The sequence below is a fragment of the Plecotus auritus genome (assembly GCF_963455305.1).
Source record: "Plecotus auritus genome assembly, chromosome: 4".
NCBI lineage: Eukaryota > Metazoa > Chordata > Mammalia > Chiroptera > Vespertilionidae > Plecotus > Plecotus auritus.
The window spans coordinates 43,998,345-44,024,564 of NC_137775.1; the positions used below are offsets into that span (position 1 = coordinate 43,998,345).

General features: G+C 39.4%; 1 protein-coding gene and 1 pseudogene across 2 annotated transcripts in view; both read right to left on the reverse strand.

Moving 5' to 3' along the window:
* Positions 1 to 26,220, reverse strand: part of LOC308246165 (ferritin light chain-like) — a 1,002,102-nt pseudogene that overhangs the window by 16,886 nt on the left and 958,996 nt on the right. The gene's annotated exons all lie outside the window — the stretch shown is intronic.
* LOC308246369 (short transmembrane mitochondrial protein 1-like) lies at positions 15,772 to 16,114 on the reverse strand. The gene has a single exon (XM_080664560.1). The coding sequence runs from the start codon at positions 16,060 to 16,062 to the stop codon at positions 15,919 to 15,921; it is 144 nt and encodes a 47-aa protein (XP_080520686.1). The 5' UTR covers positions 16,063 to 16,114; the 3' UTR covers positions 15,772 to 15,918.

A 26,220-nucleotide genomic window follows, 5' to 3' on the forward strand; every position in this document is an offset into this window, starting at 1 on the left:
AGCATGCTGATGTTCAGGTGAAGTTCATGAAAGAAGCTTTGGGTGTACTATAGGGAAAGTAAACGATCAAGAGTGATGATTTAATAGACAGTTTTTCTTCTATAAAAAAATTAGGCTAATGTTAACCTTGATCAAGAAAAAGGAAGAGGACATTTAGAAGGGGATAGCTTTAAATACTATCATTAATGTCTATAAAATACATTTTTGAAAACCTATTGATAACCAACAGAGAATAAAATTTAAAAATTTAGTTCTAGATAATGGGCCTGATTCACTAAAGGCATTTCTGAGACTTAATTCATAAAAGAGTTTTTATCTTTAGGAATAGTGCAGGATTGGTATTCTGGCTTTATTCTCACTGTAGCAAGGGCAGCATCTTCTAAGGAGCATCACAGTAGTTCTGAAATTGTGAAGTCAGCTCAGTCCTGACTGGACCATATAAGTTCCACACCCCCTTCTCAGTGCTGATCATGACTGGGCACATTTCAGGGTTTGGGATAAATGCTTTCAGGATTCAGGTCTCAAGCTAATGCTATTGTAAGAATGGTTTTTAAATTGTGTTCTAATTCTAATAAGAAGTTTCCATATTGTTCCTGTGACCATATCTTTACCTAGTATCTGTTCAGATAACTGAAATCCTGTAGTGTTGAATCTCTAACTCAGTAATTGGCCCAGTTCTTCCTTTTACCATTTGACCACTGTTTATATTTACACACATAGGTGTTTTTGATAACCACTAAGTGTGTAGCTAAACTTGAGATTCAGAAACCTAGAATTAGTTAAAAGTATTAACGCTAAGGAAAGACAGAGACCAGCAATGCAACATCCAAAAGCACTTTCTCCGCTGGGCGTGTGTCACATGTACTGATGCAGATACTACTGAGGAGTCTGGGCGCTCTGGACTCAGTTTCTTAGGCTTAGACCTCTTCCACAGTCATCTCTGTTGGCTTTAACAGTACCATATGCTGGCAGAGCTGGCTATTGTCTCCTCTCTTAGTTTGGGTTCCCCTGGAAGCAAAGCCTGAGACAGGCCTTGGTTACATATAATTTGGGAGGTGACCTCAGGTAACAGGAATGAGGGAGCAGAGAGATATGGCAGGGAAGACTGGTGCTTTATTGATGTACCTACAATAGACAAATGGCTTCTATTTCACCAGAACCTCTGCAACACAAAGAGTGTGGCTGTAGGATCACATAGGAGAGCAATGGGAAGCTCGCCTGCCAAAAGGATACCATGGCCATGTGGGACACAGCCTTGTGGGAACTGGAGAGGTGCCTTAGAGTAGGACATAATGATGTCCATCAGAAGAACTTCCTTCCAGGTCTGGAAGGTGATTGGAATCAACAAGCAGATAGGAACCTCTGCTCCCCTGATATGGCCACCTATGTCCATGAAATGTGTGGACATCTGAGTTCAACAATGCAAAGATGGGCTAAATATTAACATGCTCCTCTTGCAGCCTCTGAGGCACAAAATGCTAAAAGAACATCTCTGTCTGCCATCAAAATAGACAGTGACTGCAACTTGTTATGTGGCATATTTCCTGAGGGGAAGGCCTCTGAGCTTAGCTGGCAAGCAGACTGATTCTGGTCGCCCTTGGGGGCTACAAATGGGTCTTGACAGGAAGAGACACTGCCTCTGGAATGGGCTTTTATTGCTGATGATTGAGGACAGTGCTCAGAGCATTATGAAAGAACCTGAACAGACATACTGCACCAACTTGGATGGCTGAGCATCATTTCTTCAGACCAAGGCACACACTTTTCCCAGCCATAATGTCCCACAATGGGCAGAGGGAGATCCTCCTCAGTACTACTTTGATGGAGAATTGGAACAGGCAATTAAAACATTTTGTCTAAATTGGGGCAAGATAAATGCATGAAGGGCTGGTTTTCATGCCTTCACGAGTGTGTGCTCACACTCAATATGAACACAAGTAGGGTTAAAGGAATATTCCCATTCGGTAGATTTCTCTGTTTTACTGGTAGATCTGGGGAAGTGGGGGTGGGGAAGGTTTGAGTATTTTTCTTTTCCACATCACCTCAAATTGTTTTTTTATCCCTACTTGATGCATTGGGCATAGGATCAGGGCTTCAACTTGAAGGGCTTTAAACAGGGATGATTTCTAAGCAAGAAATTATATTGTTTTTTAAACTTTATTGTAGAATTCTCTGAAGGCCTGATGGGCAGGATATACTTCACCCAGTCTGGCAACCCTGGGGCTAACAGATAATGCAGCTCTATTGCCTAGTGGTGAAGATAGTTCATCAGTTCTGCTCTATATAGCTTTATTTTGTGTGAATAGAAGTGCTAGACTAGTATTGCTGCCATCCATCTAGACCAGCACAGTCACCAAACTCATTTCCCTTGTAAAGATAGAAAAGTTGGGGTATAACTGGGGAGAAGAAAAAATAGTATCTTAGGTTAAAGGGATGAGAAAGTGGGTTGTATAATGGAAAAAATTCAATAGTACATTAATACCTTGAGAGAAGTTCAGAACCAGAGAATGACATTGCCTCTCATCCTGATTATAACCAAGTGCCAGAATGGGTGAAGCCATGTATTGCCGAGATCACACCTGCTTTTGGAATCTGGCAAGATCAAACAGAAGTTGTAAACCTGAGTGGCCTCACCCTGCGGGACATTTTCAATATGATGTGATGATTGAGTGGCTATTTAATAGCTGAGATTCTAGATGAGCTAGTGCCTTTTGATTTTTATGATTTTTTTTTTTACCATAAGAGATCTGTGTTTTAAGACCAGGGGATAATTTATAAGAGATATATAGTTGGTGTTCAGATGACCAAAATATGTGTATTTCTCATACATATTTGGTTTTTATCCACAATTCTTGGTTCAAAACTTGGGGAACTATTATCATTTTTTAAGCATTAAGAGTGAAAAGTGACTTTTGTTGTGTTAATATTGTGACTTTGGAAAGCAAGTAAGGATTGGGGTTGTTTTCAATGGAACCAGCCATGAGATTAGAGGGTTGGAACTTTCAGCCCCCCTTCTTACCTCATGGTAGTTGAGTGGGGACTAAAGGTTAAATTAGTGAATCAACCCATTGGCCAATGATTTTATTCATCCTGACTGAAACTAAGCTTCCATAAAACAAGAGGATGGTGTTCTGGGAGTTTTCAGATGGTGGACATGTGGAGATGCCTAGAAAGTGGGCATGAAAGCTCCCTCACACCTTGCCCTATGCATCTCTTTAATCTTTTGCTGTTCCTGAGTTATAACCTTTTATATTAAGCCAGTGATCTAGTAGATAACATGTTTCTTTTTTAAAAATATATTTCTTTATTGAGTTCAGAGAGGAAAGGAGAAGGAAAGAGAGATAGAAACATCAATGATGAGAGAGAATCATTGATCGGCTGCCTCCTGCACACCCCCCACTGACGATCGAGCCCGCAACCCAGGCATGTGCCCTTGGAATCGAACCTGGGACCCCTCAGTCTGCAGGCTGACGCTCTATCCACTGAGCCAAGCTGGCTAGGGCGATAACATGTTTCTTTTGAGTTCTAGCAAATTAATTGAACCTAAGGAAAGCGTGCAGGAACCTCTGCTCTCATAGCCTTTTGGATAAAAGTACACATGACAATCTGGACTTGTGATTGGCATTTAGAGTTGAAGGGGGTCATTGGAACCTCCAATCTGTGACCAGTTCTTCAGAGAGACAGTTTAACCTGGGCTTGCTTCTGGCATCTGAAGTGTGTGAATGGGATTGGGGCAGTTCGTAGGACTGAACCCTTAACTTATATAATCTGACACTATCTCTGAGTTGATAGTATCAGAAATGAGTTGAATTTTTAGATACCCTGCTTGATGTCTTAAAAATTGTTGGTGTAGGGCAATGGTTGGCAAACTGCGGCTCGCAAGCCACATGCGGCTCTTTGGCCCCTTGAGTGTGGCTCTTCCACAAAATACCACGGCCTGGGCGAGTCTATATTGAAGAAGTGGCGTTAGAAGAAGTTTAAGTTTAAAAAATTTGGCTCTCAAAAGAAATTTCAATAGTTGTACTGTTGATATTTGGCTCTGTTGACTAATGAATTTGCCGACCACTGGTGTAGGGGGAACCCCACTCACATGTTGGAAGTGGGTCTGGGAACTCAATTTTGGTGGAGAAAAAGATGAAGGGTGTCTGGGCCTGGAAAGTAATTGCTCTGGGGTTATTTTAAAAATGTTGTGGGGCAATGGGCAGATAAGGACACAAATGTAATACCTTAATCAATAAAATAAAATAATAAAATAAAATAATACTTATTTTATTTTCTTATTCTTTTTTAAATCATTTTTTATTTTTCAATTATAGTTGACATACAATACTAAATTAGTTTCAGGTATACAGCCCATTCCTCAAAAATTACATAACTTACTAAATTATCATCCTGATAAATTTCATAACCATCCTATACCATACACAGTTATTAGAATATTATTGACTATATTTCTTTTTTTTTTTTTTAAATATATTTTATTGATTTCTTTACAGAGAGGAAGGGAGAGGGATAGAGAGTTAGAAACATCGATGAGAGAGAAACATCGATCAGCTGCCTCCTGCACGCCCCCCACTGGGGATGTGCCCGCAACCAAGGTACATGCCCTTGACCGGAATCGAACCCGGGACCCTTGAGTCCGCAGGCTGATGCTCTATCCACTGAGCCAAACCGGTTAGGGCTTGACTATATTTCTTATGTTGTACTTTACATCCCCATGAATATTCTGTAACTACCAATTTGTACTTCTAAATCCCTTCACCTTTTCATCCATCCCTGTACCCCCTCCCATCTGGTAGGCATCAAAATGTTCTCTGTATCTATGAGTCTGTTTTTGTTTTGCTTGTTCAGTTATTTTCATTTTTAGTTCATATTGTTTATATTTTTGTTATTTTTTTTTTTCTTAAAGAAGACTTTAACATTTCATGTAATACTGTTTTGGTGGTGATGAACTCCTTTAGCTTTTTCTTGTCTGGGAAGATCTTCCTCTGTCCTTTGATTCTAAATGATAGCTTTGCTGGGTAATCTTGGTTGTAGGTCTTCGCTTTTCACCACTTTTGAGTATTTATTATCAGTAGCTTCTGGCCTATGAAGTTTCTATTGAGAAATTAGCTTATAGTCTTATGAGAGCTCCCTTGTAGGTAAGTAACTGATTTTCTCTTGCTGTTTTTAAGATTTTCTCTTTGTCTTTAACCTTTTGCACTTTAATTATGATGTCTTGGTGTAGGCCTCTTTGGGATCATCTTGTTGGGACTCTCTTCACTTCTTGGACCTATATGTCTATTTCCTTCACCAGGTTAGGGAAGTTTTCTGTCATTTTTTTTTTTCCAAATAAGTTTTCAATTTCTTGTTCTCTCTTTTCTCCTTTTTGGCACCCCCATGATGTGAATATTGGTACACTTGAAGTTGTTCCAGAGGCTCCTTACGCTATCTTTATATTTTGGATTCTTGTTTTTCCTTTTGCTGTTCTGATTGGGTGTTTTTTTGTTTTCTTATATTCCAAATCGCTGATTTGATTCTCAGTATAATACTTCCATTATTTTTAAATTTGCTCTTCATAGGAAGTAACATCATTATGAAATTAATTGTAAAGAAATGGTGCAGTAAATACTTAATTTATCCTGTGTAGTAAATTTGAATACAGGTTTAGTTAAAATCCAAAAGTGTTGGAAGAACAATAAAGATTCCTATTTTACCTATAGTAGAAATACTTTCACAGTCTGGCCCAGTCATTCTTGTGTCAGCAGGAAGTGAGTGGAATTACATGTTGCTTTGTGACAACATATAAACTAGTGGCAATTTTTGAGAGCAAATAATTCAGGTCTCTTTTTTTTCATGTGTGATTTAACAAATATGCAAGTGAGACTCTAAACATGTCAGAAGAAATTCATGAGAAAAAAACAATGACAATCGTTTATTCTGAGGGGAAAATGTTCCTGAAAATCTTGGAATCACTCATCCATTTACACTGTAATCCACAGAATCTTTGAAAAGGGCAGACATTTGGTGCAGTCAAATAAACAATTAACTGTAAGAATGACAAATGAAAAACATAATTTAGAGAAAGATATATAAGTATCCTCAAAAATGATACTCAGAAATGAAGCAAGTTCCAAAAAGTTGTCCATGTACTTTGTATTGAAGAACAGGCACAGAGAAGCCTCCACATTAGGCATTAAGGTCTGCCTCCTATATAATCCCCAGGCAAGGTGTGGGAACATAATGTATGAAAACCTAGAAATCAATGGTAAAATGTCATGTTTGGGATGTTGTGGAAGCCATCAAAAATTGAGTATAACATACTACCATCCTGACCTTATAAAAATGTTACACTAAAATATTGCCTGTGGATATAACGTGGATTTGTTTCTTTGATGTCCATGGCTTTGCTCATGAAACTCACATGGTTAACCCGTCTGTTGGATTTATTATATAGAAATTCCATGGTGTCTGAGTGCTTCTCTGTATGTGATGGCCTGCATACACCGCGGGTCGCCAGTTCATGGCTACTCTTTCTGAGAACACCTTGTATGTAGCAGCAATGACAGAATTCAACATCATCAGCTGTTCTGCTCACAGCCCCACATTGACTCTGAATTGGCCCACTCTCACAAGATATAGACCTGTTCCTCTAAGAATGAGCTGCTGTCTCTGAAAGTAAACCTCATAGAGGAATTGCAAAATTTTTTTGAATATTTGCAGTATAAGTTTATTTTCTCCCACATTGGTTATTTTAAAGGGGACAATACTCATTTAAGGGGATAACTTCTGATGTATTCACTGAAAGAAAACACTCAAATCTTATGCAAATGAACTCATAAAAATGAAATGGATATGCAAATCACCCAGGCTTAAGTGTGGTTTGAGTGAGGTTCACATCTGCATTTCTAACTCTTATGATAAAAGTATCTCTCATGTAACCTGTTACAATTTTATCTGAATTCCTTGGTCAGGCTACCAGTCATCCTTTGAACAAGTGGAGCAGTCACATGATGGCTTTTATTTTTATTTTTTTAAAATATATTTTATTGATTTTTTTGCAGAGAGGAAGGGAGTGGGATAGAGTCAGAAACATCGATGAGAGAGAAACATCGATCAGCTGCCTCCTGCACACCCCCCACTGGGGATGTGCCCGCAACCAAGGTATATGCCCTTGACCAGAATCGAACCTGGGACCTCCCAGTCCGCAGGCCGACGCTTTATCCACTGAGCCAAACTGGCCAGGGCACATGATGGCTTTGAAAAGACCATTATTTTGTTGTCTTCAAAGTAATGCCACATATGTCTTTCCTGTGATTTCTTTTTCTGTAGAATTTGGAAATGCTTCAGATATGAGTGGAATTGTTTGTTTGTTTTTCCCCTAAAAGCATGGCATTTTCTTAGCTCTCATTCTGTCTGAACTCTGTGAAATGTCAAGGGCTTATCCCAAATTCCTCTTTTTCCATCATTCCTCACGTCAGCAACTCTGCTGTGTGTACTTCCCAAACATTTCCCTGAAATTTACTGCTCCCAACCTCCATCCCCATCACCTTTGTTCAAACCACTGTCATCTCTAGGACTGGCTTGGATACTTGCAATAAACATCTAAGTACTCTTTCTGCTTCCACTCTTGCTTCCTACAAACCTGTCTACACACAGGCAACCTGCTGTAATGATTGGGTCATGTAGATTGAGCCATGTTACTTTCCTGTTAAAAACGCTCCAATATCTTCTAATGCCATTATAAATTTTTCAGTTCAGGACTTGGCTCTTTGCCTCTCCCTCCAACCTCATCTCCAGCCATTCTCCACTGAGTTGTTCACAGTGACCCCAGCTACACTCTTCTCCTATCTTGGACTTGGCCTGGTTTGCTCTGGTTGGAATACTTTGCCCACTGAACTGATGGCTGGCTACTTCTTATCTTTCAGATACCAGTTCAAATGCTCTCTCTTCAAAGAGCTCATTTCAGTCTCTCATTAATATAAACTAGCTACCTAGTCACTCTCCATTGTATCACCAGACGTGAATTTTCTATACTACTTATTTCTCTCTGATATTTTTTTTCTGCATGTATGCATTTCCTTTTTGTTGCACACCCCCCTCCTCCTACTAAAATATAAGGTCTATGGGAGCAGATATAACACAGCTCTGACTCTCCACTGATTAGAATGGTGCTGACATATGGTAGACAGTCAATAAATATTTGTAGAATAAATGAATGGCTATCAAACATGAAGGTTATCAACCCCTTGTTGAAAAGCTTGTAGTTTTTTAAAAAATACCTTTTTATTGATTTCAGAGAGGAAGGGAGAGGGAGAGAGAAATAGAAACATCAATGATGACAGAGAATCATTGATCATTGATTGGCTGCCTCCTGCATGCCCCATGCTGGGGATCCAGCCAGCAAACCCAGCATGTGCCCTCACTGAGAATTGAACTGTGACCTTCTGATTCATAGGTCAGCACTCAACCACTGAACCACACCAGCCAGGCATGCTTGCGGTTTTGAATATCTGATCTCTCTGACCATTTACTCTGATAGTTTTATTCCAGTCCTATTCTATATTGATGGCCTCTCTCAACCTCAATCCTGAAACCCTTGTTACCTTTATATGATCCATCCTTTTGGGATGGTTAAGAGACTGGGATGTAAATCATAGAGTATAGTATATCTACCCTTCTGTGTGACCTTGGGAAAGCAAATTATATTTTTCAAGTTTTATTTTCCAATCAATAGAACAGGTTACTAATAGTGCCTATATATATATATATAATTAAGACATTAATTTTTGAACAACTTTAAGTTTACAGCAAAATTGAGGGTAAGGTATAGAGATTTCCCATGTACCATCTGCCCCCACACATGCAGTCTTCCCCCTTATCAACATTCATTACCACATTGCTACATCCTATCTAATAAAAGAGTAATATGCAAATTAACCGTCACTCCATGACAAAAATGGTGGTGCCCATAGTAGATGCTGGTGGCGTCGCCCCGGCAATGTGAGCCCAGCATCTGTGCCTGGATGTGCAGAGGGAGGGAGCAAAGGGGCCTCTGGTGACGCGAGCCCAGTGTCCATGCCCCGGCTGTGTGGAGGGAGGGGAGGGGCCTCTGGCCTGAGGCCGGGGCCAGCCCAGCGTTCCTACCCCAGCAGCACAGAGGGAGGGGAGGACCCTGAAAAATGGATCTTTCCAGTTCCTGACACTGATGGAGCCCTATGGGTGCCAGGGTCCTCCGCCTGCAGTCCCCAGTCGCAGTCCGGCAGCCCCAGTCACAGACTGGAAGCCCCTGCCCGCAGTACGGACACGGCCAGCATGGCACCGCGGTGGGGAGGTGTCTGGTGGGCATGCTACAGACATCAAATCACTGACACTGCGGCCGCTTCCCCCCCCACACTTGCAAGTAGTACAGTCCAAGGGGGCGACTCCTGAGGCGTGGCTCCCACGGCAGCTGATGTGCACCACACTGGGCGGGGAAGCTGGACCTGAGAGCCCAAGCCCCCAAGTACCCGAGCTGTCAGGCATCATGGGCCGGGGCCCTGAGGAGGCCCAGGACAAGCATCTTCCCAGAGGCTGTGTGGATGGAGGGGAGGAGCCTCTGGCTAGAGGCTGGGGTGAGGAATGCTGGCATCACTGCGGGCCCAGCTAAGGGACAGCCCCCGCCCCTGCACCTCACGTGCATGAATTGCATGCACCAGGTTTCTAGTTTGTTATAATTGATGAACCTACATTAATACATTTTAATCATTCAAAGTCCATGGTTTACATTATGGATCACTCTTGGTGTTGTACATCCTATGGGTTTGGACAAATGTCTAATGACATGTATCTATCGTTATAATATACCAAGTATTTTCACTTTCCTATAAATCCTCTGTGCTCTACCTATTCCCCCTTCCCCCTTCCCTTGCACCAACCCTGGCAATCACTGATCTTTTTTACTGTATCCTTAGTTTTGCCTTTTTCAGAATGTCATATAGTTGAAATCACATAGTACATAGCCTTTTCACTTCAGTTTCTTTTACTTAGTAATCTGCATCTAAACTTCTCCCATATCTTTTCATGGATTGATAGTTTATTTTTAGTGCTGAATAATATTCCATTGTCTGAAAGACCCATCATTTATTGATTCATATACTTAAGAGGACAGTTTGGGTCATATCCTAGATTTGGCCATCTATATATATAAAGACTAAGTGATTGACCATCCATCCGTCTGACCATCCATCCGTCCGACCATCCAACCGACTGACCAACCAGCGGTACATATGATGCACATTGGCAATTTAAAAATAAACTTTGACTCATGCATGCATGATACATATAAAGCTCTCGGTTGTTCTGATTCCAAGAATTGATTTGTCTCCATCTGACACTGGTCTCCCATTTAAATTAATTCGAAGACAGTTTCCCGTGATGCCAACATTTGGGATGACTATTAATAAATCACAAGGACAAACTCTAGACAGAGTAGGAATATTCCTACCTGAACCTGTTTTTGGACATGGTCAGTTATATGTTGCTTTCTCCCAAGTTCAAAGTGTGTATGATGTTAAAGTTAAAGTTGTAAATACTTCATCACAAGGGAAATTAGTCAAGCACTCTGAAAGTGTTTTCACTCTTAATGTGGTATACAGGGAGATATTTAAATAAGTTTAATCAATTTACCAGTCATTGCTTTCCTTAAAATATATTTTATTGATTTTTTACAGAGAGGAAGGGAGAGGTATAGATAGTTAGAAACATTGATGAAAGAGAAACATCGATCAGCTGCTTCCTGCACACCCCCTACATGCCCTTGACCAGAATCAAACCTGAGACCCTTCAGTCCGGAGGCTGACGCTCTATCCACTGAGCCAAACTAGTTAGGGCATCAGTCATTGTTTTTATTAATGTTGTTTTCATATCATGTTTTTATTATTTTTATATCATATTTTTGCTGTTTTATATCATGTTTTTGTTGTTTTTATATAATTTCTTTGTTGTTAGATCATGTTGTCATTGTTTATTAATCAATTTATATATTATTTTCATATACATTTTACTAATTTTCTTTCATCTCTGACACTTCTATTATAGAGAAACAGTGAATAGCAATATTAAAATATTTCTTCTAATTAATTTGTTTTCAGTTACGAATAAAGCTGCTATAAATGCCAATGTGCAGGTTTTTGTGTGGACATAAATTTCATCTCTTTTGGGTAAATACTAAGGAATGCCCTATGTTTTTTATTTTTGTTTTCAGTATTTCTGTGATAGCAATTCTCTATAATACCATTCTGCAATGTATGCTATAGATTTTAGTGTATTTATCACCTGGTGGTGTGGAAGATTTGGCAAGCTGAAAACTAGAATCATCATTAATTAACTAGGAGACTCAAAGAAAATCACTTTATCTTTCTGGGATTAAGTTTTTTCTTCTTAAAAATGAGTGTGCTCAAATTACACTTGTTAAAAAAAACCTATATAAAACAATTTTAGCAGAAAAATAATATTCCAAAATTATACTGAACTCCAGTTTTAATACCATGCTAAAGTGGAGATTCTCTAGTTGAAGGAGTTCACTAATTAGCCGGGGTCTGCCTAGTCTTCCTCTTCTCCTCCATCCTTTTTACATCATGGCAGCCTCCAAGTGAAACCCCTGAGTTGTGCTTTTCTTTTTAAAATATATTGTTACTGATTTGTAGAGAGAGAAGAAAGGAGAGGGGTGGAGAGAGAGAAACATTGATGAGAGAGAAATATCATCGATTCCCCTTCTGGGGATCGAGCCCACAATGCGGGCTTATGCCCTGACTGAGAATCAAACCTCAATCTCTTGGTTCCTGGGTGGATGCTCAACCACTGATAAACACCAGCTGGGCTGGGCTTTTCATTTCGTGAATATTTTCAGTGGATATTGCTTTAATATTTTATTTTTATTCACTAGCCACAGATGATTTAATTTTTCAAATTTATTTCTATTGTTTATAAATTGCTACCTTATCTTCTACTATAGTCCATAACTGTAGGCTTCATTGCTGGTATCATTCTCTATTCTGCACATGTGTGCAGTTGATTTATAATCACAGCATCACTCAAGTCACTTTGGTTGACTTTGCTTTGTTCTTATTGGTTGGCATATCAGATGATAATGGCTGTTCCCAAGAGTGTAGTTTCTAGTAACTGTTTTTACAATGGAGAAATGTTTTGCGTATTTTACATGGTACATATTTATTAAAATTAATGTTTGAGAATATTCATTTCACCGTATTATGTAAATATCTAAAATAGCTATATCATATTAAAAAAAAGAAATATACATTTCTTTGTGTGCTGTCCTTACACGAGACAAATGTGAATGATTTTGGAATGTGTTCCTGTTCAGTGCTTTTCCACATTCTCATATGAAATGTTTCATACTAAGAAGGAATCCCTTTTTGTCTAGAAAAGTCCTTAGTGTGGCAAGTTTGTTTTTTATGTTTGGACTAAGGTCTGCTATTTATTGGGCAAATTTGCAAAGCACTGTGCATCACATACATTATTGCAATTGTTTCTCTTGGAAGCCCTATGAGGTAGGTATTATGTCCAGATCTTATAGAGAATACAACAGTTTCCGACAAATAAGCTGTTTGCCCATGATCACACTGCTAGAGAAAGAAGCCAAACCATAATATGATCCTAATGTGTCTCACACACCAGGATGAACTGATGGATAAAACTTATTTCCATGTATGAGAGATGCATAGTCTCAAAGAGAAGCAGAATCACTTCATTTTATAATCACCTGTAGTATCAGTGCCATCACTGTCTGAAAAAGGTGTCGCTAAGTAATCTTGCAGTTTACTGATTCTGCTAAAATGTCCTCAGACTGGCATTATCAGTGAAGCTGCCCAACAAGCAAAACACACAATGAAGTGGGACTTTACCTATATGTAGTGAAATTACAGTTTTAGGACGTTAGCTTATGGCTATACCCTGCACAGATACGTATGATAACATCAGGTTCAAAGTTATCACTGTAACAGCAAAAGACAGGAAACAACTATTCATCAATGATAGATTAAATAAATTATGGTATATTCATCCAATAGAATCTTATGCAGCCAATAAAGGAAACAGAGTCCTTATTCCTTACATACTGATATTAAATGAGGAGGGAAAAGGCCAGAGCAAAGTCTATGTATAGTTTATCATTTGTGTGAAAAGCCCATGCACACATGGTTAGGCACAGAACCTTGTTCAGTAGCATACAGTGAACTGCTGGCAGTGCCTGCCTCCAGGAAGAGGATCTAGGAGCTGGAGCTGGAGGTGGGAGAGGCCCTTCATTCTAAATCACTTTTGTATCTTGACTCACAGGAAAAGTGATGTAATCAAACATTTTTGTTTAATTTTTTCAAATGAACTAATTATACATTTGACAAATTACAATGATAATTTCTGATTACAGCAAAAAAAGTTTTCTTGTGAGAATCACTATCCTATCTAATAAAAGAATAATATGCAAATTAACCATCACTCCATGACAAACATGGCTGTGCCCATAGACACAAGATGGCGGCGCCCAGTCCTCTCAGGCCCGCCGGAGTCCCCCAGTCCCAGGGAGGGCTGCCAATGAGAGCTGGCAGCATGCGGCCCAGGCTGTTGGCCTGGGAGGCTGCCGCGCCGCCCCCCCACCCCCGGCGCTATCTGCTCCCAGCACCGGCCAGGGCCGTAGGCCTGTGAAGCGGCCACGCACCCCCGGGGTGATCCGCTCAAAGCCCCAGCCAAGGCAGTCAGTCTGGGAGGTGGCCGCGCCCCTTCCCCCCTCCCCACCACCCCAGCGATCAGCTCCCAGCCGCAGCCAGGGGTGTAGGTCTGGGAGGCAGCTATGCCCCCCAGAGCGATCCCCTCCCAGCGGCAGCCTGGGGTGTCAGCCTCCAAAGGGCCTGTGCCCCCATGGAGTGATCCCCCCCACACACCTATAGCCTTGGAACTTCCCTTGTTCCCAGCAGAGTGATTGGACGTGGTGGGGGGTATCTGGGCGATGCTGCTCAGCAAACCTCTCCCATTGGATAGAAACTTCTGACCAGGTTAGGGAGGTAAATGGATTTTGTTTAAAATCTTTAGAAACCACAAAGGAAATGTCTGAGGTAGGGTTTCACATCGGAAGTAACTTACAACTAATTTCTGAAGGCAAACCGGGACATTGCAGTTACATTACTGGAGAGTACTGGGAGGTCTGGAGGTTGGCTCTGCAAGGGTGGTGGCGGGTGCTCCCCGCCCTGGTTCTTCAGCACCTTGGGCAGGGCTTGAGCCCACCCAGGAAGGCCTTTTCCCCTACAGTTTTCACCAAGGCAGGGAGGTTTTGTAGACATGAATAAGAAGTGCCCATGCACAAGTCCTGAAGATGCCGGGCGGCAGAAATGACAAACAAACCGGGAAAAGAGCAAAACCAGAAACACCACCGATCCCATCATAGATCATCTTTTTCTTCAGATGACAGTGTGTTTCCCTCTTCTTCATCTTCTGGAAGCAAGACAGATTCAAGTACTGACGATTCTACCAACGGAAAAGTTAAGAGAAAGAGAGGACAGAAAAGGAATAAAATGAGAAAAGAAAGAAAGGACAAAAGATGAAACATCAAGAAAAAGAAACAGAAGGAAGAAATGAAGAAACAACCACATATCATCTTTCCAAGGTCTCATGAAATTCCTGTTTAAGGAGTTTATTTTATGACACTTTTAGTTTGGGTTTACATTTTTATGGGTTTGTCAAGACCACGGCAGGTACACTGTCCAATATGTTAAAGAAAAAACCCTATCTAATAAAGAGGGAATATGTAGGGGAGGGCATTTGGGGGTGACCGGGCTGTCAGGGGAGGGCAGTTGGGGATGATCGGGCCGGCAGGGGAACAGTTAGGCATCGATCAGGCTGACAGGGGAGTGGTTAGGGGGTGATCAGGGTGGCAGGCAGAAACGGTTAGGGGCAATCAAGCAGGCAGGCGAGCAGTTGGGAGCCAGCAGTCCCTGATTGTGAAAGGGGTGTCCGACTGCCTGTTTAGGGGATCGGGCCTAAACAGGCAGTTGGACATCCCCCGAGGGGTCCCAGATTGGAGAGAGTGCAGCTTGGGCTGAGGGACAACCCCCCCCCCCAGTGCACGAATTTCGTGCACCGGGCCTCTAGTAAAGTTATAATGTTGATACATTTCTTTTAATGTGAAAAGGCGTAAAATTTCCTTTATCGACAACTTGTCATTTATCCATCATGTAATGTCAAATGCACCTATAATCCCTTAAAATAAGTATGATTCTTTTGAGGAAAAAGAGCCAGATCAAATGCATCATTAAGGAAAAACATGCATACTGAACTATGAGGTCTACTGAGAACAAAGGCCATTATTTTTTAATTCCACAATTCCTGATGGAGTTCTCAGAATGTAGTTTCTCAGTTGATGAGTAGCAAATTGATTTACTGGTTAAATTAGCAACTATGGAGTTATATATGTCAGTTATACTGAGAACAGTATAAAATAAATGAATAATTCATCAGAAACTAGCTTCTAGATTTTAATTTTAGTGACCTTGAAATAACATAATTTAGTACCAAATGTTTAAACGCCCATTATAATTGCTAACTTGTGAAGTCAGCATTATTTATATCTGATCAGCTATACAAAACTCATTAATTTTTCTTTATAAAAGGCAGTAAAAAATTCCAAAGAATAAGGGAGAGACTACTAATTAAAGGTCATGTTTACTAATCTAGCACCATAATTCCAGTCTTAGGACCTCCCAAGCTGCTAGGAGGAAGGGAAGAGGTGAGGATCTTGGGAAAGTAAGCACAGTTCTTAACTTGTGGCCCCATTTGTGCTCGAAGCAAAGGCTGAGACTGGACAGAAGACAGAAGCTTTGGTTCAGATGTAAAGGAGGCCCTGGAGAAGAGCAGAGTCAGGATTTCCTGGAGCCAGTGCTGGAGTTGGCCTCATGAACTAGGGGGTTTCCTTTTGGCATCCATGTCCTTTTTAATTTCTTCAAGTTTTTTAGCCAGGTTTGGCATGTCATAATTTTGAGCCAGATACATTCCAACCAGGTTGCCAAAAGTAAATCCAACCAGGAACTGGAGCATGATGTCAGCGAAGACGGCGCGAAGGGCGGTGGTAGTTCCGTGGGCCGTTCCTCTCCAGCCTCCCCGGTGCAAGGGCAGGGTGGCAAGTTTTTATACAGTTGGGATAGACACCCACTGAAAATTAATTTTGTATTTCAACTAATGAAAGTTACTCTTCTAGAGAAATCAGTCCTTTCATTTTTAACATGAAAATCACTAAGTTGTCTTTTCTGTTTTTTAAAATACTGATTTACTTATTATGTATTCAGTTTTCTTAAAGCAAAGTGTACGTGAATATTAAGTCCCTTTTTTTGCTTCTAATATTAATTTTTATGATCAGTAGAAACTGACTAATGTGGTGCCATTGCTGTACTATTATTTTTAATGTAGTTATGAATTATAATTATATTTTCCTTTGAAAATTTTTATCCTTCAGTTCTATGTATACTTTTTAGCTTTCCTATGGATGGGAAAAAGTGAAAGGTAAACATGTGAGGTAGAAGATTTAGTGTTCTCAGTTTCTCTTCACTTTTCTAGCTTGCAAATCTGTATTCTATATAAACATATTTTCTCCCCCTTGTTATTAAAGGTATAAACATCCTATAGAGCATTTTATTCTGGGATGATCCAGATGGAGAGATGGATCCTAAACTCTTGGAGTGTTCCTGCAAGACTCCTGCTTGTCTAGCCCACCCATGGCACTTCAAGGCACTTACCACCACCTCCTCGCTTCACTATCAAGATGATCATAATTATGCTTTTTCCCCTGTATGAAACAGTGGCCCTCCCTGTCACTTGAACCATAGGCTAGGCATGGATCTGTCAGGATCAGTTATATTCCTACCCGCCACTCTCCTCCACAGGGTCACTCTCTTGTTTAAAAATATATTTTCATTGCATCACTTACTCTCTGAGATACTAGATGTTTCACTTACATTTCTTTGTCTGTCTTCCATTAGAATAGAAGCTTCATGCAGAGGGGTATGCTGTGTGTTTTGCTCATTTCTCTATCTCTGGTTCCTAGAATAACAACACACAAATGGTGGGAACTTAGTATTTGTTGAAGAGTGAATTAATAACTAAATCCCCTATTGTCTACTGCATCCCTTTGTAAATATCTTTCCCCTTAATCCCTCTAGATGATGTTTATAAGAGAGATTGTGCATTAGTTAAGATCATGTTAGCTGCTACAAATAAACCCCCTAATCTCAGTAATTTGACATGATAGTTTATTTCTATAAGACTTCCATAAGGAGTCTAAACGAGTGTTCATGGTCATCTGGCAGCTCTCCTCCCAGCAGAGATTTGAAGATCCAGGCCCCTTTTGCCCTTTGGCTCTGCCCCTGTTAACATGGACTTCCAAGGTGACACTGCTTTTCTGCATTAAGCCAGCAGAGGGGTGAAGACCATGACGCACAGCTTGAGACATACATTGTCTTAGCTCACATTCCATTGGCCTAAACCTGGTGATAGTCCTCCTCCACGGGTAGGTTGAGAAATGTAGACCTGATAGTCCCAGAAGAGGAGGAAATAGGTTTGGTCATTAACCAGTCTCTGTCACAAATGGGTTCATCCCATTTATGGATCACTGTGAATTAAGTAAAACTTGCCTGAACTGTGTTATTCCAATGAGATTCTATTAAACAGAGACCATTGGAAATGATGCCAAGGGGCTAGCTTCATTGGTGAACCTGAACAAACCCCTGCTTGCAAAGTGTCTTCAGCAATGCTCAGTAGATTCTCTGTCTCCTCCTCTCTCAATTAGAGCATGTTTTTAAGCAGTTTTTAATTTCAGGATGTCACAACCTCAGAATCCAAACTTTACATTTTTCTTGCCTTCCCTATGTCTAATACCAAGAACCATGTTCAGTGTGTCTGATTTCATTTACTGTGTGGTTAAGTAGTGCCACACAGTAAATGGCACTAGGCAATCATGTAAGAGATCACTTAAATATGAATTTTAGGAGGCAAGAGTATGCTGTACTAAATTAAACTCCTGAGTTCTCATCAGTGAATTCTGATCAGTAACGAACAGCAACCACATTTGGGAATAGAAGCTGGGGTTGTAAGCTGTCACCCAATCTCATGCCAAAACAGAGTCAAATAATTCCTATTTATTTCAAACACTAAGTGGATAGGCCAGATGTTTGCACACAGAAGGAAGTATTTTTAAATGACAGCCTTTTTTTATGACTATTGTGGGAGTAAAATGTTAGGAGACTATTCAAACAAATATTAAAAACCATTTTTAGGCACATTAACCACTGAAAAAAAGAGGGAAGACTTCCAATGAAAAAAGCCACAAATCAGGTATTAGACAAATATATTCAGTGACCTAAAAATAGCAGTTACCTTAAATGGCACTAGGCAATCACGTAAAAGATCAGGCTTTCCTGAAGGAAATTTGGTAATTCACACAGACATCTCATTTAGTTTTAATTCTACATGAAAAGAATAACAAGCCTAACTTTTTATTAGGGATACATGATAATGCCAGAATCTGGGATGCAAGAGTATAGATGACAACTCATTTTTATGCTCCTTCGTGCATTCTTAAGGCTTCAAACAGAACATTAAAGTAAAACATTCATTATGATTTGACCCTCATATGCTACCTTCATAAACAGTTACAGACCCTAAGGATCCAAAGATGAGTAAGAGAAGGCCTCCCCTGCAGGAGCGTGTAGCCTAATAAGAGATAAACACGTCAGTGTGCAGCTGTGATATAAAACAGAGGTGCACACAGGTGCTGGACTCACGGAGGATGTGGCATCAGGACAAGGTCCCGGAAAGTCTGTTCCTCTTGGACTCTGTATCCTGCCTTCCAGGAGCCTGTTGGGTCAGGACAGGGATGGGTTGCCTGCTCACAGGGGTGAAGAAATACTTTCCTTTCTTCTGATAGTTTCCAGTGAAAAGGAGTACAGCAGTAATGAGAGTAGAAGCTGCCATGCCCAGGTTTTCTGGCATTGATTATAATCTTCAGGCTAAAGCTAGTGTTTGTTGTTGTTTTTTAAAATAATCTATAAAACTATTGACATTTGAGCTGGAGAATTCTTTGTTGGCTGTGGTTGTCTTGTGCATTGTAGGATGTTTAGCAGCATCCATGGGTTCTATCCACTAGTTGCCAGTAGTGGCTCTCTGCCTCCTAGTTGTGACAAAAAAAAGTCCCCAGATGTGGCCAAATGCCCCTAGGATGAGAAAAATCACCCCTGTTTGAGAACCACTCAACTAGAAGGTATATCTTTTCTTCAGGCTCTGCCTCCTACTTTGTGCATACTGATGATATATTTACTTGCTGGTGGATACTGTCATTTTACACCTTTATCTTAAATATTCAATAGTTTCCTCATGTTAAATATGCAGTAAAGGCAGGGAGTGTGTCTGCTTTAAAAAAAAAGTGTGTGGTTTTAGTTAACCACTGTCTTCACGGTGCCTCATATCATGGGGAGCGGGGGGGGGGGCACAATAAAAATTTGGTAATGAAAGTGAACATGTAAAAATGGTTGCATGTTCTTTCCCTCCCTGCATCTGTACTCTTCTGTCTTCCTACGGGTTGGATTTTATTGATGTTTGAAAATAGAGGGCCGACAGAAATTTTAATTATGGTGGTGCTCTTATGCTAAATTACAATTTTATTATGAAGGAAATAGAAAAGTGTGAGGATTGTAGTTGTAAGTGGTCTAGGAAGGAGGCCAGTTTCTCTGCAGTAAAGACTGAAGCTCACACTGTGGGGACAAAGAAGAGGCATGAGATGCTTCTGGGTCCTTATTGCTGAGAATATGCTGTGGCTGTCAGTGGGCACCTGAAAGTGATTCAGTTCTGGGCATCACCCTTTAGCAGGGTGATAGACAAGGTGGGGCACACAGGCGAGTGTGAGCAGAAGGGAGAGTCTTGATGGCATGTCACATGGCTTAAGCTCCAGAGAAGGAAAATGCAGTGAGACTGATCACTGCTTTTAGTTCTTTGAAGGGTTGTCCTGAGGGAGACAGATTAATTAAACTTGACCTTGTGTGGCCCAACAGAACTAGTACCACTGGTTTAAAACATCAGACGGACAGCTTTCAGCTGTAATATATGGGCTGACATTCTTTAGTCAGAGCAGTCCTCAGAGGGAACAGTCAGGAAGGTTTCTTCTGCTCCTGAGCTTTCAAGTTCTGTTGTTATGACTTTGTGTCAAGGCCTTGCAGGGTCTGTGATGTTATATGATATTTATGTGAGTAAAGCAGCTTTCTGTCACTCACTCTGAATGGGTTAGAAAGACACACTGCCAAACCCCTAAATGATAAGATATTATTTAATTGTGAAGTAATAAAATGAAATTAACATCTTTTTGTGTGAACTAACTGAAACAAAAAGAAATTAGCATACACACCCTAAATCCACAAGATATCCAAAAGGAGTTTTATGTTTAAAACAATGATTTTTTTTCTCTACTTTGTCCTTATAGTGTTCCCATATAATATTAGCTCCTTATGATGTGTTGCCTTATTTTCTTGTTAGTTCAGTGTCAGAATTTATATAATGAGTTTCTAATTACTGACAATGCCAGAGTACATAAAAACTCTCTTTCCCTTTAATTGTTTTATTTTTATCTTCCCAACTAGATAATGTTTCTTTTGAACAAGGACCAAAGACTTTGCTTTTTATTAAAATGGCTTATGAAAGTGCTCTTAAGCTAATTTTGCTGGTCTAGTAAAGATCATAATTAAGATACAACCTTAATCCCCCAAATTATTTTATTAACAGAAGCAAACAATACATATAGCTATATTTATTAAACTAACAAAGTAAAATATTTAGCAGTAATATTTATAAAAGGTCCCCTCTCTGCCCACAAGAGTTCTAGGTACCATGAGGGAAATGAGAAGTGTCCTAAGATCCTTGCTTTTTAATAGCTCGAAGTCTAGCTTGGCAGACAGAACTAAGATACCAGATACATTAAGTTCATGCATGGCAACACGCAGAGATGATTGCTGTAGTAGATGGGGTTGCTTTAAAAAATAAGTTAGCCAAGACATAGAAACCACCAAAGTGCCCTGTGATAGAGGTCTGGATAAAGAAGATGTGGTACATATACACAATGGAATACTGCTGAGCCATAAGAAAGGATGAAACAGAGCCATTTGCAACAACATGGGTGGACCTTGAGAGCATTATACTAAGTGAAATAAGTTAGAAAAAGCTAACTTATTTCACTCATGTGGGATATAAAACTGAAACTTGGGAACATGGTGTGGTGGTTGTCAGTGGGAAGGGGATGGGGAAAGAAGGGGGTCCTAATATATGGTGACAGAAGATTTGACTTTGGGTGGTGGGCACACAGTACAATATACAGATCTGTAACATAGGAACCCACATCTGAAACTTATATGTCCATGTTGACCATTGTCACCCTAATAACTTTAATGAAAAAGTAAATAAAAAAAGTTATGAAGGATGGAAAGACAAGAAATACAGAATGCTGATAAAAGGGAGAATTACAGGAATGAAAACCTGTTGGAGCGAAAAATAGTGTTATGCATTAAATTGTGTTCTCAAGAAAGATATCAAGTCTAACCACTAGTAACTATTAATGTGACTTTATTGGAAATAGGATTTTATAGATATGATCAAGCTAAATAAAGTAATGCTGGATTAGGGTGGGTCCTAATCCAATGACTAGTGTCCTTACAAGAAAAGAGAAATTTGGACACAGACACAAACAGGGAGAGAATGCTATGTGATGAAGGAGGCAGAGATTGGAGTGATGCATCACAAGCCATAGGATGCTAAGGAGTATAGCAACTGTCAGAAGCCGGGAGAGAGGCATGGAGCAGATTCTCCGACATGTCCTCCAGAAAGTACCAAGTCTGCTGAAACCTTGATTTCAGACTTCCGGTCTCCAATCTCCAGTACCATGAGACAGTAACTCTTCGTTGTTTTAAGCCACCTAGTTTGTGGTAATTTGTCATGGCAATTCTAGGGTACAAATACACCTGGAGACAGAAAAGTAAAGTGCATGGGACCTGGGGGCAGAGAGGATACCTACATGAATGAAATGGTCGGTGAGTGATGGGGAGGAAGGAGCAAGAGATGAGTTGGACTATGTAAAAACTTTTCAGAAATAAGAGCACTAAATGTAGCCAATACTTTTTATAGAGCTTACTACCCGCCAGACATCATTATAAAAAATGCCTTGCATAGATTATCTCACTCAATCTCAGCCCTTAAAGATAAGTAGTAATGCTATCATTGTTTTATAGATGAGGAATCTGAGGAAAGATGATTAAATAGCTTTCTCAAAGATACATAGCTAGTAAGTGATGGAGTCAGGATCAGCTTCTAGAAGATTTCATCTCTTGATCTTACCTGCTTTTAAAGTGGGCTGAAATGGAGGAATTGTGTCTTCCTTTGAGAGTAGACAAACTCTAAGTCCCTTATATTGCCTTCCTCAACAGCCTTCTGTTATTTAAAATACTATTTTTCTGATAGAATATTTCAGACATCATCTTCTTTTTAAAACTAGATCTTTATTGTTGAAAGTATTACATATGTCCCTTTTTCTTCCCCCATTGCCTTCTCCCACCCCCCAAAAACCTTCACCACCCACTGTTAGACATCTTCTTTTGATGGTATAACAATTTGATCTACAACTATCTATAAATCAGAACTATTTCCTCTCCCCTTATTACATTTTATTTTCAGAAAAATGTTTAATAATAAGCTAGTACCTCTGTTTTAGGTCACCCAGTCACCATAGTTTTGCTGATTTCTTTACTCTTTTTGTCCAAAGAGTATGTTAATTGCCTCAGGAGTCACGCTTTCCCCAGCGTGGTTATAATTAATTGAGCAGACAAGGTCTGGATAGCCAAAGCAGAATCACTTCTTGTCATCCATAGTAATTTCCCCCCTAAGGATTTTCCCAGAGTGTTTCTAATTAGAGGAAAATGAGCCAACACAGTAGATCCACCAAATCTGACTGCCAAGTTTCTTTCAAGTGACTTAGTTTACTTCAAGTTTTAGTTGTGTATATGTAGTTATACATGGCAAGAGTTTTGTCTGGAATCTTATGAATTTAAAGAGAAAAAATCAATATGCGTATCAAGGTTAATTTAAGTTAAGTATCATAGGACATTAACTCATTTTTTATAATGTTTAATGAAAATATAGCAAAGATATATTATAAAAATATAGTTAAATGGATAGTTTATTTAGGCGGGCAAGAAAATTCCATAAAATTTAATAGAGCAAGTAAATGCACAATGAAACAGAAACAATAAAGCTTTTCAATGAGAAAAGCTGAATACTGTTTACTGAAAATAATTAAGTAGTCTTCAATTTAAAAATTATTCATATGTTGGATATTAGGATTAATTGAAAAATAACACAAACATTTTACTCTCCTGACATTTACTTCTTGGTTCAGTGTAGTGTCAAGGAATACATATGTGAATATAATTTCTAATAATTTAATTTGGTGGTTTATAGATTCTCAAGATTGGGATGATAATATGAACAAGTCACTGATACACAAGTTCTTTTATATCTTAGTCAATTGGCTTTCCTCTGAGATGAGAGGAAACCCCAGAGGTAAACCCAAAGGTTCTATACTGATTGACATAGAAAGTTTTAGATGTGAAACCAGCTGTGGGCCTGCCCCATCAGCTCCCTGGCTCCTCTGCTGGGCCTGTGAGAAGTGATCATAGTTACCCAGTGAGTGGACTAAATATATATTACTATGAGGTCAAACTTTTTCTGCTTCTATTTCAGAAATGAACAAAGACAATAGTAACTTATTCTTTTCATCATCTGCAAATAATGGGTTCTGAGAGATCATTGGCAACTTTTGGATTACAGGAGAAAATAATCTATTGCTAATTGATCATTTTTAAGGAAGACTAATATGCATTTCTTGCTCACAGTTTAGTATTGGCTGCCAGTTTACTATAATAACAACAGGGATGGACACTTCAACTGGAGGATAGATTTCTTAACTTTTAAGAACTATGTAACACATGCTCCTTAAGTAGAGGTAAATTCTTTTTATCTAAGTCATATAGTTAGTTAATGGTACACCTGAGAATGGAATTATAACCAAGATACTTTGGATTTTGGGAATGGGGGGCATAGGTTTGGGGTGTTCATGGAAAAAGTGTTGAAGATCTGGGTTTTATTACTAACTGTGCCTTAGAATCTAGATGAACTAAAATATAGGGAAATCATTCTTTATTACACATTCATGAAGTTTATTTTGCTGGCTGCTTGAATTTTTTAGCACCTCAGTTTTCTATATTTATGATCTTAGAAGGATTAAGCTTTTTTACCTCTAAAGTAGCTGTCAGAGCTAGGAGTCCTTCATTCTATAAATATCTCATTCACACTTTGGCCTATATAACACCCTACGTTTCAATGTTTTCTTTCAATTCTTATGTATTTTAATAAAACGCCACTACTTTTAAAGTTGGGGCTGAATAACTGCCTCTCATTCAAGGCTCTTGAACATAAAGCTAGTCCCAATGCTAAGACATCAGAGGGGAGCTATAGGGATCCGTAGCTGAGGGGATACTAGGGCAGGCTATAGTCAGAAAATGACTGTGCAGACATATTTCCCAGTGTATCAAAATTGCCCATTTTCTCCAGCAAACCTCATGGTACTGTTTTCTGCAGCAAAAGGCACACATACCATCTGGCCTGAGTCTTTGGAAGGTCCTTCAATTTTGCACATTCCATGCCTTTCATTTCTTCTTCATTTCTGAGACCCCTTCATCAAAACAGTGAAATGATACTTGCTGACCTGCATATTCTTTGGCATATCTTTCTTTTTCTGGTTAACAGCATACACATAGTTTATCTTATTCAAATCCTTTGTCAGTAAGATAATTTCCTTTTCTGTAAAATGTATAATTGCACCTGTATCTGCACCATGTGGCCTCACTCTTGTGATTACCAAATATCCAGGTATACAGCTTATTTTACCACAGTTCCTAACTCTACGGAGTTCTGAAACACATGAGTTGTTTTTAAGGATGCCTCCTGATACAAGTGTTCCAGTTAGTGGGGTTTTCCTTTTCCTTACTCCCAATCAGAAGAGAATGGTAATTCTAACGGCAAGATGTATTCCATGCCCATCCATGACTTAGTGTCACAAACCACTGAGAGCTACGCCAACATTAGAATCACAGCCAAGCCTGTGTAGTGATGAGTGCTTTTGGCACAGGTCCAATCGGAACTGATTTTTCTCCCCAAAGAACGTTTTCTGTTTTATACCATTCACAATCGGAAAACGTTTTGGTTTAAAATTTTTACTTTAAAAGTTAACATTATATCTATTTCTCATATTGAAATTTCTATTTTTCTAATTAAAAACAAGAAATAGGTTATGTATCTTATATTTAACTTTTAGTTTCTTTAAAATCTTGATTCTACATGTTAAGAAAAAATACATATAATGATGAGAAGATATGATGAAATTTATTTTCCCAATAACACTTATCACTTCTGTTTTCTTTTATTGTTGTAATAAGTCATTGGGCATTCGGTGATGTTTGATTCTTTTCCAGGCTAGGTTTCCAATTTGCTCCCTGCTTTTCCTGCCTCTTCTTGTTTAAATTGTTTGAATTTTCCTTTCTTGAAACCCAAGCTGCTCTTAAGTAGGAAGAAACATCTGGTATCATTAAAAAAGATGACTCAATCTACCATTTTCCTGGGAAATGCTATTTTAAAACCTTTTCTTTTCTTCAGAACACCCTCTTTGATTTATCATCCTTTTCACCTTCAAAGTTTCTGTGTCTTTCTCCTCATCTGCCTCTGGGTTAGCTCAGAGCTGTCACCAGAATCTGTATCATCATTCTTTCTCCCAGCCCAGTGTCTGGGTCTGACCTCTACTTCCCGCATGTCTTGGTCTTTGTTAAGCATTTCAGGATCAAATTAAATTTCATGACAGCAGCCCTCTGCTATTAAAAAACAAAAAAAACACAACTACCTAGTTAGGAGGTACAGAGTTTTGAGCAACATTCAACTTGATAGCAATCAATATATGATTTATGTAGCACATTACTACCTTGTGAAGAAAATAAAATCCCTTTAAAATCATTAAGTAATTTATCCCTCAGGGAAATAATACAACCACTGTGTTAAAGAGGACTCATCAAAGTCCACTTAGCTTCTATCTTTTGGGTGGGACACCTGTCCTTTCAGAGG